The sequence below is a fragment of the Bombus vancouverensis genome, chromosome 2, assembly GCF_051014615.1.
Source record: "Bombus vancouverensis nearcticus chromosome 2, iyBomVanc1_principal, whole genome shotgun sequence".
Classification (NCBI taxonomy): Eukaryota; Metazoa; Arthropoda; class Insecta; order Hymenoptera; family Apidae; genus Bombus; species Bombus vancouverensis.
The window spans coordinates 14720464-14736600 of record NC_134912.1 but is presented as its reverse complement, the minus strand read 5'-3'; the positions used below and the strand labels follow the sequence as shown (position 1 = coordinate 14736600).

At 33.8% G+C, this 16137-nt stretch overlaps 2 protein-coding genes across 3 annotated transcripts in view; one reads left to right on the top strand and one right to left on the bottom strand.

Annotated features, from left to right (window-relative positions):
- The window catches only part of LOC117163172 (uncharacterized), a 29590-nt gene that overhangs the window by 10759 nt on the left and 2694 nt on the right, over nucleotides 1–16137 (bottom strand). Inside the window, exons 2-13 of one of the 2 annotated variants that reach the window (XM_076625407.1) lie at nucleotides 15290–15626; nucleotides 14502–14789; nucleotides 12221–13957; nucleotides 4411–4575; nucleotides 2729–2914; nucleotides 2438–2614; nucleotides 1989–2154; nucleotides 1658–1766; nucleotides 1357–1483; nucleotides 524–581; nucleotides 350–459; nucleotides 89–276 (exon numbers count right to left, since the gene is read on the bottom strand). In XM_076625407.1, the coding sequence (XP_076481522.1) occupies nucleotides 89–276; nucleotides 350–459; nucleotides 524–581; nucleotides 1357–1483; nucleotides 1658–1766; nucleotides 1989–2154; nucleotides 2438–2614; nucleotides 2729–2914; nucleotides 4411–4575; nucleotides 12221–13957; nucleotides 14502–14789; nucleotides 15290–15520 (3542 nt within the window). In that variant the 5' untranslated portion in view covers nucleotides 15521–15626. Of the gene's footprint in view, nucleotides 1–88; nucleotides 277–349; nucleotides 460–523; nucleotides 591–1356; nucleotides 1484–1657; nucleotides 1767–1988; nucleotides 2155–2437; nucleotides 2615–2728; nucleotides 2915–4410; nucleotides 4576–12220; nucleotides 13958–14501; nucleotides 14790–15289; nucleotides 15627–16137 lie in introns of both variants that reach the window. The other variant, XM_033345214.2, reaches the window with a different exon arrangement.
- On the top strand, nucleotides 8152–10894 carry LOC117163176 (carbohydrate sulfotransferase 11). The gene is made up of 6 exons (XM_033345222.2): nucleotides 8152–8783; nucleotides 8900–9048; nucleotides 9398–9569; nucleotides 10101–10260; nucleotides 10352–10551; nucleotides 10634–10894. Exons 1-6 carry the CDS (start codon nucleotides 8640–8642, stop codon nucleotides 10859–10861), a joined length of 1053 nt encoding a protein of 350 aa, XP_033201113.1. The 5' UTR covers nucleotides 8152–8639; the 3' UTR covers nucleotides 10862–10894.

The following is a 16137-nucleotide window of genomic DNA, read 5'->3' as shown; positions in this document are numbered from 1 at the left end:
GTTTAACTCATTCAAGAGATATTAAATTTTTATGCATTTTTCTATTTCTTTGAATAAATTAAAAAACACAATAATTAAAATACACTACCTAACATTTTCTTCTTGAGAATTTGCGCAGTCGCTAGAGTTTTCTGTGCTGTCCTTTAGTCTCCTCTTTAAATTAACATTCATTAATTCTGAATTAGACGATTTATCCATTAGGAGGCCACTAGACTTTGGTACACATTCTCGAGTATAGAGTACAGGAATTCTAGATTCCGTTTTATTGTTGTTTTCCTGAAACATATATGTTTAATTGATATAAATCATTATAATTACTATTACTACAGATATATTTTATGAAATGTACCTTTCTTTCAAAATTATTTTCGATGATATTACGATAATTTGCAGATTCTTTAGTAGTTCCTGAAATTTTCGTTTGATTTCGAGATTTTACGTCTGCATTGAAAGCTTCACCTAAAAATATCAAAACCATTAGCATGTATAATTAATATTAAAAGATTGGAATTATAATACATACCATTTCGTATACTTGTGCTTATATTTCGATTTGCTTGCAAATTCAGTTCATTTTCACACTGTATGTTCTGGAAAAAAGATACATACACTTATATGAAATTATAGTATTTAATAAATTATTACAATTGTTATGAGCTTAAATATGTCATAACTATTATTATAATAGTCCACATATTTTTGATTAACAGCAACCTAAACTACTAACCTGAAATATCTCTAATAAATCAGTAAGATTCAAATGGGACATAATGCCAATCGATCATCACCGGAATTATTTTTCATCGATCTTCTACACGGAATTAAAAATAACCCAACACTACGAATAAATTTTCTCATGTCTACTTACTCGATAAACGAATAAAAAAACAGAAAAATGTGTATTTTCAACACAATGTCTTGAATTCATTCACAAGTAACGTGAAACGATTAATCGTTAATATAGATATTGCGAATCATGATCTACACACATATCGTGTAACATATGATAATTCCATTTCTTTATTTGTTAATAGGGCATTTAACATACTGGTAAAAAGTATAAAATGGTAAAACGATACATTTAGCTATACACCATAATTTAAATTCTTGCAAGTGCAGTTCCAGAATAAAGTGAGTGAACGTCAACAACGAGCTTAAAGTCTCTTTTTTTAGTTTATGTTTTACTAATAAACCCATTGAAATTTTTAATAATTGCTGGAATTCAGTTTCTCATTCCTTCTTATTCTATTCTTATGAATTAAATGAATTAAATCTATATAATCCAAGAATTCTCATAATTACTTGTTAGGTATGGTACTTTATTTGTTATTGTTGAAATTTATATTGAAATTTTACCTGATTTTGTGTTGGAATTATTTGCCATACAACAGGTTGTTCTGGCTTAGAACGCATACCGACTCCAAGTGCAACGAAATTTTGTCTGTCGCTCCATAGATTTTCACGGTAATTTGCACTTTCGTTTCTAAAGAAAATACAGTTATAATCTTCTATTATTTACTAAATTTTGTATTATTTACTATTTTCTATTAGTTACTAATTTGATATATGATATATGATGACATTAAAGAGAATGATAAAAAACATAAATGGAAAATAATGGATACTAGCTTTATATTCGTATCATTTAGGAAATTACCTTGCAAGTTTTTCCTTTTCTGACCTCGTTGCTATAACCTGGCCTTTAGTACGTCCGATACTGGGTGAGATTGAGCCACTTCCGGCCACGATCCAATCGACATCAGGACCTACACGAATGTAATCAAGTTTTGCATATAACTTTCAATATTAATGTATTAAATGTTATACCTATATCGAAAGGATATTCAAAGGAATTTTACATTCTGTTCTTTTAAAATATCAAAATGTCTATGTAAATTTTATTTCTGCAATAACTTTTAATAAAAAGTTATGTCGTAAAAGTTTGAAAATTTTTCATTCAAAGGTAATGTTAAATAATTATAATTTACCTGTAGCTATTTGAACGTTGGGTGAAATTTGCAAACCATACATGACAAGACCGTCAGCAGAGACTAAAGGCAAAGATTTTCGTGCCAGACGAGCTCTAATGGCAGACATCATCGCCTCCCCATCATGATGACCCTCTGATGCACGTTTCCCCGCTGCTAATACCTCCTGAATATAGGATTAATAATTCTATATTAACGTTTCCTTAATTATAATATATATAAAAGATATTTTTATATTACACCACTTAAGATACGTAAAAAAGGAACTAAATCGAATAACAATAGTTTTTGAATAATTCGTGCGTCCCATCAAAGACAAATTAGTGCGCTATTTGGTGAGAATATTGAGAAATATCTCGAAAAAATTTAATTTCAAAAATCTTCAAATATTGTGCATTGTACATGCAGCATAAATAAAGTTTCTCTTATGAATACTATAAAATACGTACCTCGGACTCATAGATTTGAGCCAATACAGCCAAAGTATCAAGCGCTGCCTGTCGTACCCTGCGTCGTCGATCTCTCACCATCTTAGCCACCTTATTAGCCACTGCATCCACTTTGAATTCTGTACTTGGAAACGTTACCAGCGAGAAAATTAACAACTGTAAGGTATTTTCCCTAGTCTGTAATGAATAAAAAAAAGTTTAATCTCTAATTAAATTTTATAGAAATTAATTAAATTTGTAAAACTGTATATAATGTTGTTTAATTAGACAATCAATACAAAAAATTCTCACCTTGGCGTTTCTTGCATTCAAACACTGCGGCTGCAGAAACTGTTCTAGAAGAAGAGCAGGTCTGAGCCTAAGCATCGTGATCCTGGCCAATTGAGCCGCGCTTGGGCCACCGTGTCTCGCTAAACCCCATGCCAATTGTGGCAAACGTTTTCTCAAGGCCTCATCGCTTACTCCAGCTATGACTACCTAATAACAATAAATGATTAAAAACCTTTTCCCATAAAAAGAATCTTAGACGGAAGCATAAGAAATTGGAAAAAAATAAACCTCGATTCAACGGTTTTATTTCGTGACACATGTCCATAAAAAGAATTTAGTGGCATATTATTAAAATGTTTAAGCACTGACGTGAAGAAAGCTTGGAGGTCCAGTTACTAGTATAGGTACAAGTTTGTAGTTTAATTTAAAGAAAACTTTATATTTCTGTGGAGTAGTTTCAAATTGATTAACGATATTTGCTCTCTGTTAGGTCATACTATATTATAGTAGAACAAATGTGAATTTTATAGTTAGCACAAGTATTGTGTTGTGCTTTACCAATATTAGATTTACAAATGAAATATTAAATAATATAAAGTAACAGGTCTTGTAATGTAACCTGGAAATTTTTTCTTTTTTTTTTTCTTATTTCGTATGAATGTCATTTTGCACTCATAAAAAAATAGATTTCATGAAGCAAAAATGATGTATTTTTATCAAATGGCAATGTGCCATTCAATGTTTACGTGACCAGAAGTAGCAAGCAATCTGTAGAATATTTTCTCGTGACCTAGGTGGTATTTTAAGTCCTGTAGACTGTAGACTTTAAAGAATGCTTGACAATGCAGAATTACACTAAAGTTCATGAGAAAAGTTTCAAACTGTAACTTCGTTATTATTTACGAAACATTGCTATTTTTAAGATATTCTAAATAAGAATAACAATATTTGTAATAATAAATAGTATAATGAAAATAAAATAAGAATGAGTTCTCAAATTTGCCAATACAAACTAAATAGAAGCATAGCATAGTATGAGCGATGTTAAATGAATCTACTGTCATCGAATCGCCCGTATTAGAGCACATAAGTAAGATGACGTTCTATATCAGACACAAGCAACTCGTGGCGGTACATTGCTATGATAAATCTACTTAGCCCGTGTGTCATCCACACAATTATACTAACCAACATTTTTCTTGAAAAAGATGGTACAAATTAACAATTATTTTTGTACGATATTAATAAGAAATTACAATATATGTATGTATGTATATAAGAATGCATGCTGGTAAATATGGCTTTTGTGCATTCCAAAGCATTTTATAATATATCTTTATCGCCATGAGTTTGTAAATCATGAGATGCAGAATGACACTTATTGTTTATGTATATAATAGAAAAAAAACATAATACAAAAAGAATTCAACCAGACATGAATATTATATACGCAAAAGTAAGAATTTTAACTAATGTTCTCTGAATTAGAAATTTAGTTGATAATAATACTTCAAACACACGAGGGAAAATATTACTTTCAAAACTAAAACGTGGAATAAATATGTCAGTCACTTGTCTCACAGAAATGTACAAGTAACAGGACGAGGATGTATTGGTGAGCCACAGTACGTTAAATTAGAAAGTAATACATAGGAATGAGTAAAGCAGTTAGATTGATTTAAGGGGGCAAATTTGCGAGTTACCTTCGCCACGGCCAAGCCTGCAGCAGCTACACGACAGCTCCTTTCACAGCCCAGCACTGCATGCAAAAGAGATCCTAATCGCGGTTCTATCGCGATCAGAGCAGAAGACGTTCGCAAGGCGGACGCTACTCGTTCTAAACCTCTGACACGAGCACGCCAGTCGTCCTGTAATCGTTTTCTCATTTTATATAATTCCATTTAACCTTTTCTATTTCTTTAATTATTTCTTTATATTTAATGAATTCTCTGTTTACTATGAATTCTTACAGGATTACCTTAATACGAAGAACACCACTTTAACAATGAATACAAGAAGGACATGTAAGAACAAAGAATAGGGTTGTATATAAATATTCTACTTCAGAAATAATCTAGAAGGCACTACTTCTTCTTTAATATTTATATATTAAACATTTCATATTTTTACATCTACATTTCTATTTATGATGCTATGTTTTAAATATAGTGGACATTTATATTTGACATTTACTAGTTGGAAATATTTTACCTATTGATTTGATTCATATATTTCTTAATTTATGACACTATAAGAATCTTTCTGTCATATATTATTTGATCGCCTTGTCTAACTTGATCTTCTAATAAGATAAAAAATTTGATATGTTTGATTATATGTGAAGAATGAATATACTATATATGATCTATAGTCCGTTATTGACGACATAATTGACTTATTTTTTCCTGAAGAACCGCTCTCTTCTTTGTTATATCACCAATGACAAACTAACTTTTGTGTTGTCAGAACGCTCATATGGAAAATATCATCTATACGCAAATCCGTTGGTCAAGAATCAGCAGTCGTCGAGTGAACATTATCGATCGTTGCAGCAAGTCTGAATGCAATGCACTTGGAACATCTGCATTCACTTTTCGATTCGGCTCTATTTACACGGAAATGATCAATATTATCGACTTTACATAATTCCATTGAACCTGTGGAAAATTGCGGAACTACGTAAAGTTTGACTACTGCATAAATTTACCCATTTGATTTTTATATCTTAATCCCTCTTTCTAAATTATTAAATTAATGATTGAAATTCCTGGAGTTATCAATTTTTAATTCCATACTCTGTCTGAATTTTACTCTATATAATTATGTTCTTTAAATATATTCTTCTTTCTCACACTTTTAAACACATCTTGATTACGCGTACTTGGGTGTATCGAAACGAAGCATACCATCAATTGCATTTCGCCGTAACGAATTTCAAGATTCCCCGTAAAATCCGATCCATCGTGGAACTCTGAAATTGCCACCTAGATTTGCATATACACAGAAATGAAACTTTCGACGCGAGGCGACGTGTTGCACGCAACAACGTCCCTGATTATTTTCTTGTTACTCACGAGTCTTGTTTCCCTTGGCGGCGCATAATATTGCGCGCAAGGAAATCTCTCTCGTTTTTCATCCGTAGAATATTCATATTAGCGCCGTCCAGACGCCTAAGGACTATTTCAATGGCGTCCAACCGGTAGAAAACGAAACAGCATGCATAATTCAGCCAGTGTTTCACTGTCACGAGGATGGGAACGTCGTCGAGAGGGGAATACTTGGTGGAAGTGCGATTAATCCAGCTAATCGTGTAGTATGCTACGATTCTTTATGGATGTTAGGGGTGGAGAAATTTTACGAGGAAAAAGGCGATAACGAGCAATAAAATCAACGTATTAGTTGACGTATTTACATACTACTTATAAATCAGAATCCTGATTTGAAACGTAAAAAATACAACGTTTTGTTTTAGGTATTCACAGGATTAGGTTGATTATGGGGCTTTTGTAAATCAGTAGCCGACTGTTTTGAAATGACAATTTGTTGTGTTTATCTCCAAATACGTATCATTTTATATTAAATAAAAGTCGATCATATATACATATAGAAAATGATTTCCTTTATACGAACAAGTTATTGTTTAGGATCGAATTATATGAACTTATAACTGACCTCCTATTATTCATCATTCGTTAATCCTTTGAATATGGGGACTGAGTCTTTGAGACGTACCATATGACAGGAATTCAGTCGCAACATACACCGAGGAAGGCGAAATTTTTTGTTAGGCGCGCATTTCTGAGAAAGTATATTGAAATAATTAAAACACTGAATTCCACTACATTAAACCGATGTCATTTATTCATTCGTATTCTCATTTATTCGAAGTCATTTGTTTCCACACAATCAGAATATGAATCATTCGTTGTTTTATGTTGCGTGTACTTTTTCTGACCTCTTTATTCTCCCAATTTTTCCTTTTTCAGGGTATAACAAGAAACAACTGTAAAATAAACGTATTTAAATAATATACGATTAACGGAATATGTAATTGTTCAATTAACATTCACTTACATCTGGTTCAAGTGAAATCTGCTGGAACTTATAGTTGATAAAATTTTCCGACCTTCTATAGGTGCCTACAGTATGTCATAAGAGCAACTTTTTTAAGCGCCTTTAGACACTAACAGTAGTCAAAGGGCTAAAGTCGTACACGTGTGATACGCAACTGAAAGTCTGAGTCGAAATTATTGTTCAATCTCAGGACTTAAGTTATCAGAACGTCGGCTCCTATTATGTCGGAACTAATAAAAGCAGCTGGTTGTGATAGCTGGTAAACTCCATTATCGGAACTCGCCGGTTATCCGAACTGCCTTGTCCCCGACATGTTCGGATAAGCGAAATTCCACTGTATCATTTTCCATTATATATTTCATTTTGTATTTACTATGCATTGTCCCGTTTCTTGACAGAGCGATTATTAAAAAGATGGTGATTGAAAACCGAATAAAAAAGTCAAAAGTTAGATAAATAATTAATTCGTGTGTGAAAAGGAATCTCGCTACTTTGCACTGAGTATTAGATATGTGACGTATGAAATCGATATTAAACGATTCTATCTGCTTTTCTACTTCTTATTACACGGTATGTAAGTGCGCGACATTCATGGAAAGGCATAGAGCGACCTTGAACTTCCACTGAATGAAAGAAAGGTACTTTCACGGTCACGAGGAGCGCAACATTTTTTCACGATATCGATAATCGCGTAAAGCTATATTACTTTCTCTTTTGAAAGTGTATCAGTTTTAAATCACTGACATTAACAGATTATTGCACAAAACATACATGTATTACTTAAGATATGAGTAATTAATAATATCGTATTATCGTAAAATTACAAAATTAAATATTCTTAGCTTTCGTATAACATTTTTGAATAAAACTTAAAAGACATCGACCCATAATAAAGAATAAATCAAAGATTACTTATACATATGTTACCTTTAGTTTGCAAATTATGTCTATTTTCAACGTGAAATGTTACGTGAAATGTTTTTCTTATCATCAAAAATACAAAAATCTTCAAATAGTGAAAATATAAGAATGTAAAAGACGATTTAAAAAGAAAATTCACAACTTTTGGTTCCTTTTAATCAAGCAATTTTCATAATTAACTCTGTTCTAGTAAAATTCCGTAAAAGATTTAAACGTTACACGATCTAATTTCAGTACGAGAATATATTTTTTTATCTACTCATCGATCTGACCATCGAAATACCTGAACCAAATTAGTATGCAACGGAGTCTCTTTCGTGCTGAAATGCCTTCAACTTAACTCCAGGAACGGCTTTACTTGATAGCACCAGATATCTTTAATCTAGATTATAGTGTAAATAAATGTTTATCAACGTAACCATACATTTTTCTTTATTTACAAACGTTTAAGCAACCTGTGTTGTGATAACAAGAATTTTTTCATGACTCTAGATCTTGAACATACTCATGTTACTGTTAAGACAATATTTTGCTGTACGTTTAAATAAAACACGTAGGAAAATATTTAATTAGCTTGGAGAATTCGAATGTAAAATTTAAAATTTCGACGTAAAGATACTTGGCACGGGTTTAGAGAGTTGCTAGATCCATCAGTGTCAGAACACAACACGAAACCGGTCAGTCAGCGTCTTGCCAGAAGGAAGAACGAATATTTACTTCATTCTTCTCTTAAATATTCTTTCCGTCTGTGAAATGACACGCAATTTTTACATAATATTTTTAGAAATCTTTTAATCAATCTTTAAAAATAATCTTTGATCATGTTTGTGACAGTGTACAAAAAGCGTTTAGTGTTTAATAATTTTTTTATCATATAACAATGAGTGAAATAATCTTTAAAGTTTAATAATAATTCTTAGAACGAATAAACTTCACCATGTTTAGAAATCATAAAAGAATCACTATCCAAATTTTGAAATATGTTATTGGCTGTGGCTTGATCTTTTGCATCATAAAATCGTTACTCGTGGGAGATGAAAATAAAGAAATACCAAAGTTCAATGATCTGGAGAAATTACTGGTAGGTGAATAAATTTAATAATTATGGACAAGTTTGCGAAAACGAAATAAAAATGGAAAGAAAAGAGTTTACTACGTGTCTATAATACGTATCAACTTCAAAATTGGTCATTTTAGATTACAACAGATGTGGAGAATTCAAAGCGGTTGTTGACCGTGAGAAACACGTGTCAAAAATATAATCTAGGGATGTACAAAAATCCTAATAAGCCTTCTGCATTTAAACATCCACCAGCACCGCAGTATAGTGTCTTTTACATTCTCAGGTTTGTAAATACAGTGAATTATTTCAAAAATATTAATTTTAATTTAACATATTACTTACTAAAATATTAAACAATACTTAGAAATACCATTTTCTAACTGCTACTTATTTACCTAAGACATTATATTGAATAATGCTTAAAAGTCTTAATTTTTCAATTACTTCATTTAATAGCAGTAATATATATTCCACGAAATTAAAAAATAAACATCACGATCAATTCAAATGAGTAATGAAGGGGAACGTTTCACGCGTTGAAGATAGTAGTGTTTAAATAGAATCGGTCGTTGTGATTATTCTAACAATAACCGATTCAATTAGCAGCACTATCTACATTATTTGCCACGCAGATCACGCGATCTTTCATACTGTCCAATTTACAAAGCCGGCAGTACAACGTGGATTTACAATTTATGTCTCCTAATGAACGTGAGGGAGGAGGAGTTAAACAGTGGAAAGGAGCAGATATCGACCATCGCCAGAAAGGCGATACCGGAACTCGAGTTTCCAGAAGCGGACGAGGTATACTTCCATCTGTCATCGAAACTCTACTCACGCAATTTTACTAATTACACGTTTAATATGTGTACGGTATATCTATAATTCCCAATTATATAACTAACGAAATTAAACAGATACAAGATGTAATTATTAAGGTATAAATAGATACAATATGTAATTATTAAGGTATAAATAGATACAAGATGTAATTATTAAGGTATAAATAGATACAAGACGTAACTATTTATTTATTACAATCGCGTCTCGCTAGCTGACCACGGATAAGAACTTTGTCTTGTACACCTTAGTAAATTCTTTATATCTTGCTTTTCTATTAAGTTCCAGTGAAATATACCAGATATGCCTCTTCATATTTTGCTCAAACTTCGTATAATGAATAACTTTCTTAACGAAGCAGAATTAAAAATTCGAACTCCGCAACAGTATTAATTCCAGAAACCTAGTCTTAATCCCGCTCGCTCTCTCAGAGCCCAGTGATTTAAATTGCGATCAACAGTGTAAAAAGTGACTAAACCCGTGAAACTTACGCAGGCGCTAAGAGCGACGAAGAAACTACTGGTAGTAAGGCACCCATTTGAAAGATTGCTGAGCGCGTATCGCGATAAGCTGGAAAACTCTGTGGCTGGAAGGGAACACGGGACACTTCACTTTTATCGGAAGTACGGCAGCAAGATTGTTGAAAAGTACCGTGGTAAGTCACGACAAGTTATCGACCGTGATGTACGTTATTCGTTGCTCGAGCACTGGGTTAATGGCGAGGCTTGTCACTCTCGTTTTTTAAGAGACGAATTTCATGCCGCCTGGAGAAGATCTGGTAATCAGACGAAACGGTGAACCTCCACCAGCGGGAATCGAGCCAACTTTCCGCGAATTTGTGCAATACTTAATTCACACTGATTTGGCAAATTATGGAGATGATCATTGGATGCCGTATTATTTGTACTGCACGCCTTGTGCAATTGATTACGACATTCTTGCGAAGGTAGATCAATTGCATGATGTTATTATTAGATTACAGAAATGTCCAAATATGTCAGAATGTCGTAAAGTATAACGTTTTATAGGTAGAAACATTATGGCAGGATCAGATTTATACGATCCATAAGTTGCATCTTGAAGATGTGATTAAACCAAGATGGCGACATAGTGGTGGTTATCAGAATGCATCGAAAATATATTTTGGTCAGTTGAACAGAGAACTGGTACAAAAGTTTTATGAAAAATTTAAGCTGGATTTCGAGCTTTTCGATTATTCGCCAGACGACTATTACCAATACGCAACAGCTTCTTAAAATTCTATAATAAATTTTTCTATAGAAACGAGATCTTTCGATCGATGGTTTCTACCCTTGATCCATCCATTTTCCATCCTGTTATCATTAATTAAAACTTAGCTATTATTTCTCATAACCAACTGATTCCGAAAAATATTTCTTCGAGAAATTTGATTAACGTTATAAAATTTATACAACTGCCTTTTCATACTTTTCAAACTTAAACAGTAAATAGTAGTAGTAATGAATTTTAATGAAGGGAATAAATTTTTTAATGAAAAAGATTCGAAATAACTTTGACTCAACGCTGCTTCCAGTTAATAAATAATCTGATTAGTAGGTTATACCTAAAGTAAGCGTCATACCACAGGATTTTCCTGTTATAACAATGAGTCGTTACAGAGCGTGTCAGTTTTTCGTTCCTTAGCTGTTAATTCGTCGAAAAGGGGAACCATCGACTTTAGGACAGATCTTTCTGATACATTACACCGAAGTAGGTCAATCGATTTCCACGGCAAAAGTTCGTCGCGTGGTGTAACGTGATTTAAACGCCATCAATTAGAATCGCTTATGCGTGTATCGACTCTTTGTTTCTTTGTCCAATTTTTCCCTCGTCTCTTTTTTCCCGAATTTCCGAATAGCTTTCGCGTGCAACTGTGCATATACTCGATGCATCGATCGATAAAAAATTCAGAACGGGCCCATAGGCCATTAACGTAGACCATTGATTAACTTAAAAGTCACGTAAATGAGCAACTAACGTCGAGTGCTTATGTTACGAGTGCCGTTCCTGTTGAGCATCGATTCTTCTAGGCTCTTGAAAAATATCCATTCTTATTATCCTTCCTACACGATAGATCGTGGAATAATTTCCATTATAAAAATTTTATGATTTTAATCATGAGCGAAATTTTATTCCTATAAACTATATTTTAGAAATCAGCGTCTTTCTTTACAGAAACAGAGGAAATTCGCACATTCATTGTTTTGATATGTACTTACGTACAAGAGAATTGACTAGATTCGAGGGAATTCAGCTATAATTTCGCACGTGCATACGTATCTACTATACAGAAAAATAGAAACCTGATTCGTGATGGAAATAATTAGTTCCATTACAGTTAAGTATCTAGGTAAGTGGAGGAACGAGAATTCGTGATGTAAATAATTAAAATTATTAGGTTTAAGTAGTATGTCCGCAAATGCTTGATAAAAGTTAATAGTATAAATAAAAGTGAAATTATTTCTCTAAATTTCTACTAGATCTAATGCTCTAAGTTAATTATAAAATTATATTTAATCACTACACTATATAGAATAAATAATTCAAGATATGTATACACATGCACGAATAAAATCCTTTATTGCAAAACTTACTTTATTATGCAGATCCTCTAACACTTCCTGGTCAACCAGTCCAAGTTCCTCCCAGCTTGGCTCTCCTGCTATAGATTCCATCTCGTCAACCCCATAAATAGTATTGCCACTTTTCTCAATCACACTTGCACCCCCTTTATCGCGATTACTCCTCGACGTTCGTTCACAATCAACATTTCTCAACGACTCACGATCACCATTATCGTTCCTCGAACTACTCGTTATGCAACCTCTTAACTTCGCAAAATCTTTCTGCACAGTTTCATTCTCGTTCACCTTAATTTGATCTTGATTTATTCTCGAATAATTCTGTTCCATTTCGTTATTCTTCACCACAGAACCAAAGAAAGAATCAACTTCCTGGTAATTTTTTAAAGATTTACTTTCCTCTTCTGTATTCTTCTTCTGAACATTTTCGGATATTTTATTTTCTAAATTACTTTTCCTATTAACATCTAATTTCTTATTTTGGGCTCCAAAATCGTCAGATTCTAATTTTGAGGTTTTAGAAATTACGGGCTCCATTGTCAACGAAACATCTTGCTTTTCATTTTTCCATAAAATCTCATCCTCAGAACTTTCAGAATTATTATTCTTTACATTTGAATCCAAAATGACATTTTGAGCATTCTGGACCAACCTAATCTCTTCCTTCTTGACTTCTTTCACCTTCCCACCCGTTTCAATAATCTTCATGCACTTAACGTCTCCATTCTGGTCCATATTATGTTTACCATCTTTATCCTCCGATCTACTCACGGTTTTCTTCTTCTTCAACTGCTCAAGAGCCTTAGCTCCGCTAAGCAATGGACTGTTAGTCCTAGTAAGAATACTCTTCTTAGGACTCAGATCCGCATTATACGTATACATTTCTCTTTTGGGACTACTAGAAACGGATCTAGACGCTCTTCTAGGCTTGCAAGACTCTCTATGAGGACTACAGGGCTGAGAAGAAGGTCTAGGTCGAGTGATGGGCATTTTGGTAACTGGAGAAACCGGAAGTGGAATCTTAGTTTTAGGAGTAGATTCCAGAGACTCTGTATCATCACTATCTGGAGTTCTTAGTTTAACAATTTCGCCCCCAAAATGAACTCTTCTGGGCGTTTTTCTTTTATTAGGATCTTCCTTCCCTTCAGCTTCGTTTTTTACATCAATTCCACCTTCTTCTCCATCCTGCTCCTGTTCACTGTCATCTTTTTCTTCAAGAATAGTCATAGTGATGGCTGTTTCCTCGTTAAACTTAATCTCTGTTTCTAATACGATCCTAGCAGCAGGCATAATCGTATTATTGACTTCGTCCTCCTCTTCAGCAATACCGGAAGTGTCACTATCGCTCTCCCATTTACCTTCCAAGTTTTTATTCTCCACTTTCTCCACGTTCTTAACACCTGTATCTTTCTTAGAACTTTTCTTAGCAGATTTTACATTGTAGATCTTGGACAAGATTTCAATATTTCTTTTCAGCTTGTTGTCGTAGTCCTCCAAGTAACTCTCGAATTCTGCTATGCCAACTGCGTCCCGGATCTTCATTAACGATTTTAATACAGCTTCCTGATGCGGTACCTGAGCTAAACGCGAGGCTAGAGCTATCGTCGCGTCCTTCACGAGTCGAGGATCGGGCAATGGGCTGTTGGTCGATGGAAATAGCAACGAAGGCACGCTTAAGATCACACCGGTCGTCACGTTAGTCTGGAAGGAGTCCCGTACCTCCGAACGGTTCAGCCCATCCTGAAGAATCTGCAAGAAAATGGTCGATGCAACTGCATTTAGACATCGATCCACGATAATACAAAGATAGTGGGGAGATTACAAGGTCATGGATTGCTTGCGCATCACGGACATGTCCGGCATGTTTGTCGAAAATTTTGAAAGCTGGGATCGGTAAAGATGATTGATGTAGAAAGGGAAAAGAGAATGGAATTAAATTTAATATTAGTATATAGCATCCACATACTGATTATGAACTAAATAAAGATCGTATCCGCATTGAAGCTTGTGAATAGCTTGCAAATAAAATACAACAAATTTTTTGCGAACATATTTTCTTTACTTCAACGTAATACGTTAATGTGCTGCCTCTTGAGCGAGTATTGTACGCTGTTCTGTATTTGTGCTACTAATATACATGGGTCCCTTCTAATGAGCATGACAACACAATATGAACGCAGCTTAATGTTTTTGAGTTGTTTACGATAATCTAATAAAGAAAATGTAAAAGTTCGTAAAATTTCAAAATAGACAGAAACGAGTATTAGAATTGGAAATTGGAAAATATCCGTACGTTTTTAATAGTGTTATCCCTGTCGTGACTATGAATGAGAAAAACTCGGAAGGCGTCCAAGACGCCTTTACGAACGGCGGGAGCAGAGTGACCCAAATTATTGACCAGCTCGGGTACCACTGGTTGCATGACCTTGTCCACGATGTCAGCATTCAAAGTCGGTAACACGTCTATAAGCACACGAAGAGCGTGCTGGCGCACCTCCCATTCTGGATCACGCAGTCTCTCGGATATCTCCAGGAACGTCGAATGGGTATCCACTTCGCTTGGAAATTTTCGGGTGCGTACCTGTACAAGAATACATATAAAAGACGTTCAGTTCAAAACATATTAATTCTATAATTCTTGCTATGTAATTAGTAATATAACTTTTAATTTCTTCTAGAACAATGTAAGAAATTCTAGACCCTCTTATATTCATAAAAACAAAACATTTCCATTTGAAAACTACATGGAAAAAAGTTGACAAGTACAATTTTGTTGATTTTTTAAATCTCTTTAAATCGAAAGATGTGAGCCTTCTATATATAAATGAATCTATGAAATTTATAATGTAGAATATATATATATATATAATACTACGACAGTTTTTGATAAAATTAAATTTTAAATTGCTTATCATGCTTTCCCCTATGGTCTTCATTTGTAAACTAATTCTTCTCCAATTTTCTCTGCAGAAAATATCTTTATTCATTCGTTAATTCTATTTCGTCATCACCAATCTCTGTTGCTCATCAGTAATCCATCAAATACAGAAGTCATTAATCAGATAGCACGACTATACAAACCACATGTTCCCAAAGAGGAGTCAGTTGTATTGGTTGGCCGTTCGGTGAGGTCAATGTCATCTTTCGAGAGTGTCGTTGACGGTGAGCTCGAAGAGTTGGGCTCTCAGGTGTCGAATAAAGATCGAGGGGAGAGGATCGTGCCGGAAGTGGCGAGGAATCCTTCTGGGGCTGCAGAGGCCCCGAATTTGTCGATCCTGTCATAGATAAAGTAAACTCCAGGCACTTGGACATACCACCGTTACGTCTCGTCTGAAGGAAACCATGGGTCCTTCATCGTCTTCCACGAGGATTGTTTTTCTGATTCTGGATCGTTCATCGAGTCACGCAAGCGACAGGCCTGATTGACAGATTCGTTAGATATTTACTGTGGGCCAAGTAACGCTGTAACGCTAGTACACCTGTGATGTTCGATATATTCAATGACCTATATGCATAGTGAAATGTTACAACATAATATTCTAAAATTTATTTATCACTTTCTAAATTATTTTTAAATAGCATTTTTAAATCAAATGGAAATCATAATGATAGATGTGAATTAATATTTATCCAGTAATATTATTAATTTATATTAATGATCCATTCCGGTCCAAAATATATAATTCTTGTTTGTAATATAATTTTGTTGAGTATTACAATTTTCTGTATACCACGACAATGGAAGCAGTGGAATTGCACATATGTAAGTGAATTATACAACTATAGCAGATGTGTACCACTGAAAACTATCATTTCCCTTATCGAGATGCGTATACAATATATCCACTTACACCGTTGATATAGCTAACAAAAATGTTTTTACTAAGTATACTTGGACCTACAAGAACTTTGAATTAGTTAAAAGAATG

What these genes read in the sequence shown, in the direction of transcription:
- LOC117163176 (XM_033345222.2), top strand. Translation starts at nt 8,640, where the DNA reads ATGTTTAGAAATCATAAAAGAATCACTATCCAAATTTTGAAATATGTT. An exon ending in ATGATCTGGAGAAATTACTG is followed by an intron (nt 8,784 to 8,899) that starts GTAGGTGAATAA and finishes TGGTCATTTTAG; the next exon opens with ATTACAACAGATGTGGAGAA. An exon ending in ATTACGACATTCTTGCGAAG is followed by an intron (nt 10,552 to 10,633) that starts GTAGATCAATTG and finishes AACGTTTTATAG; the next exon opens with GTAGAAACATTATGGCAGGA.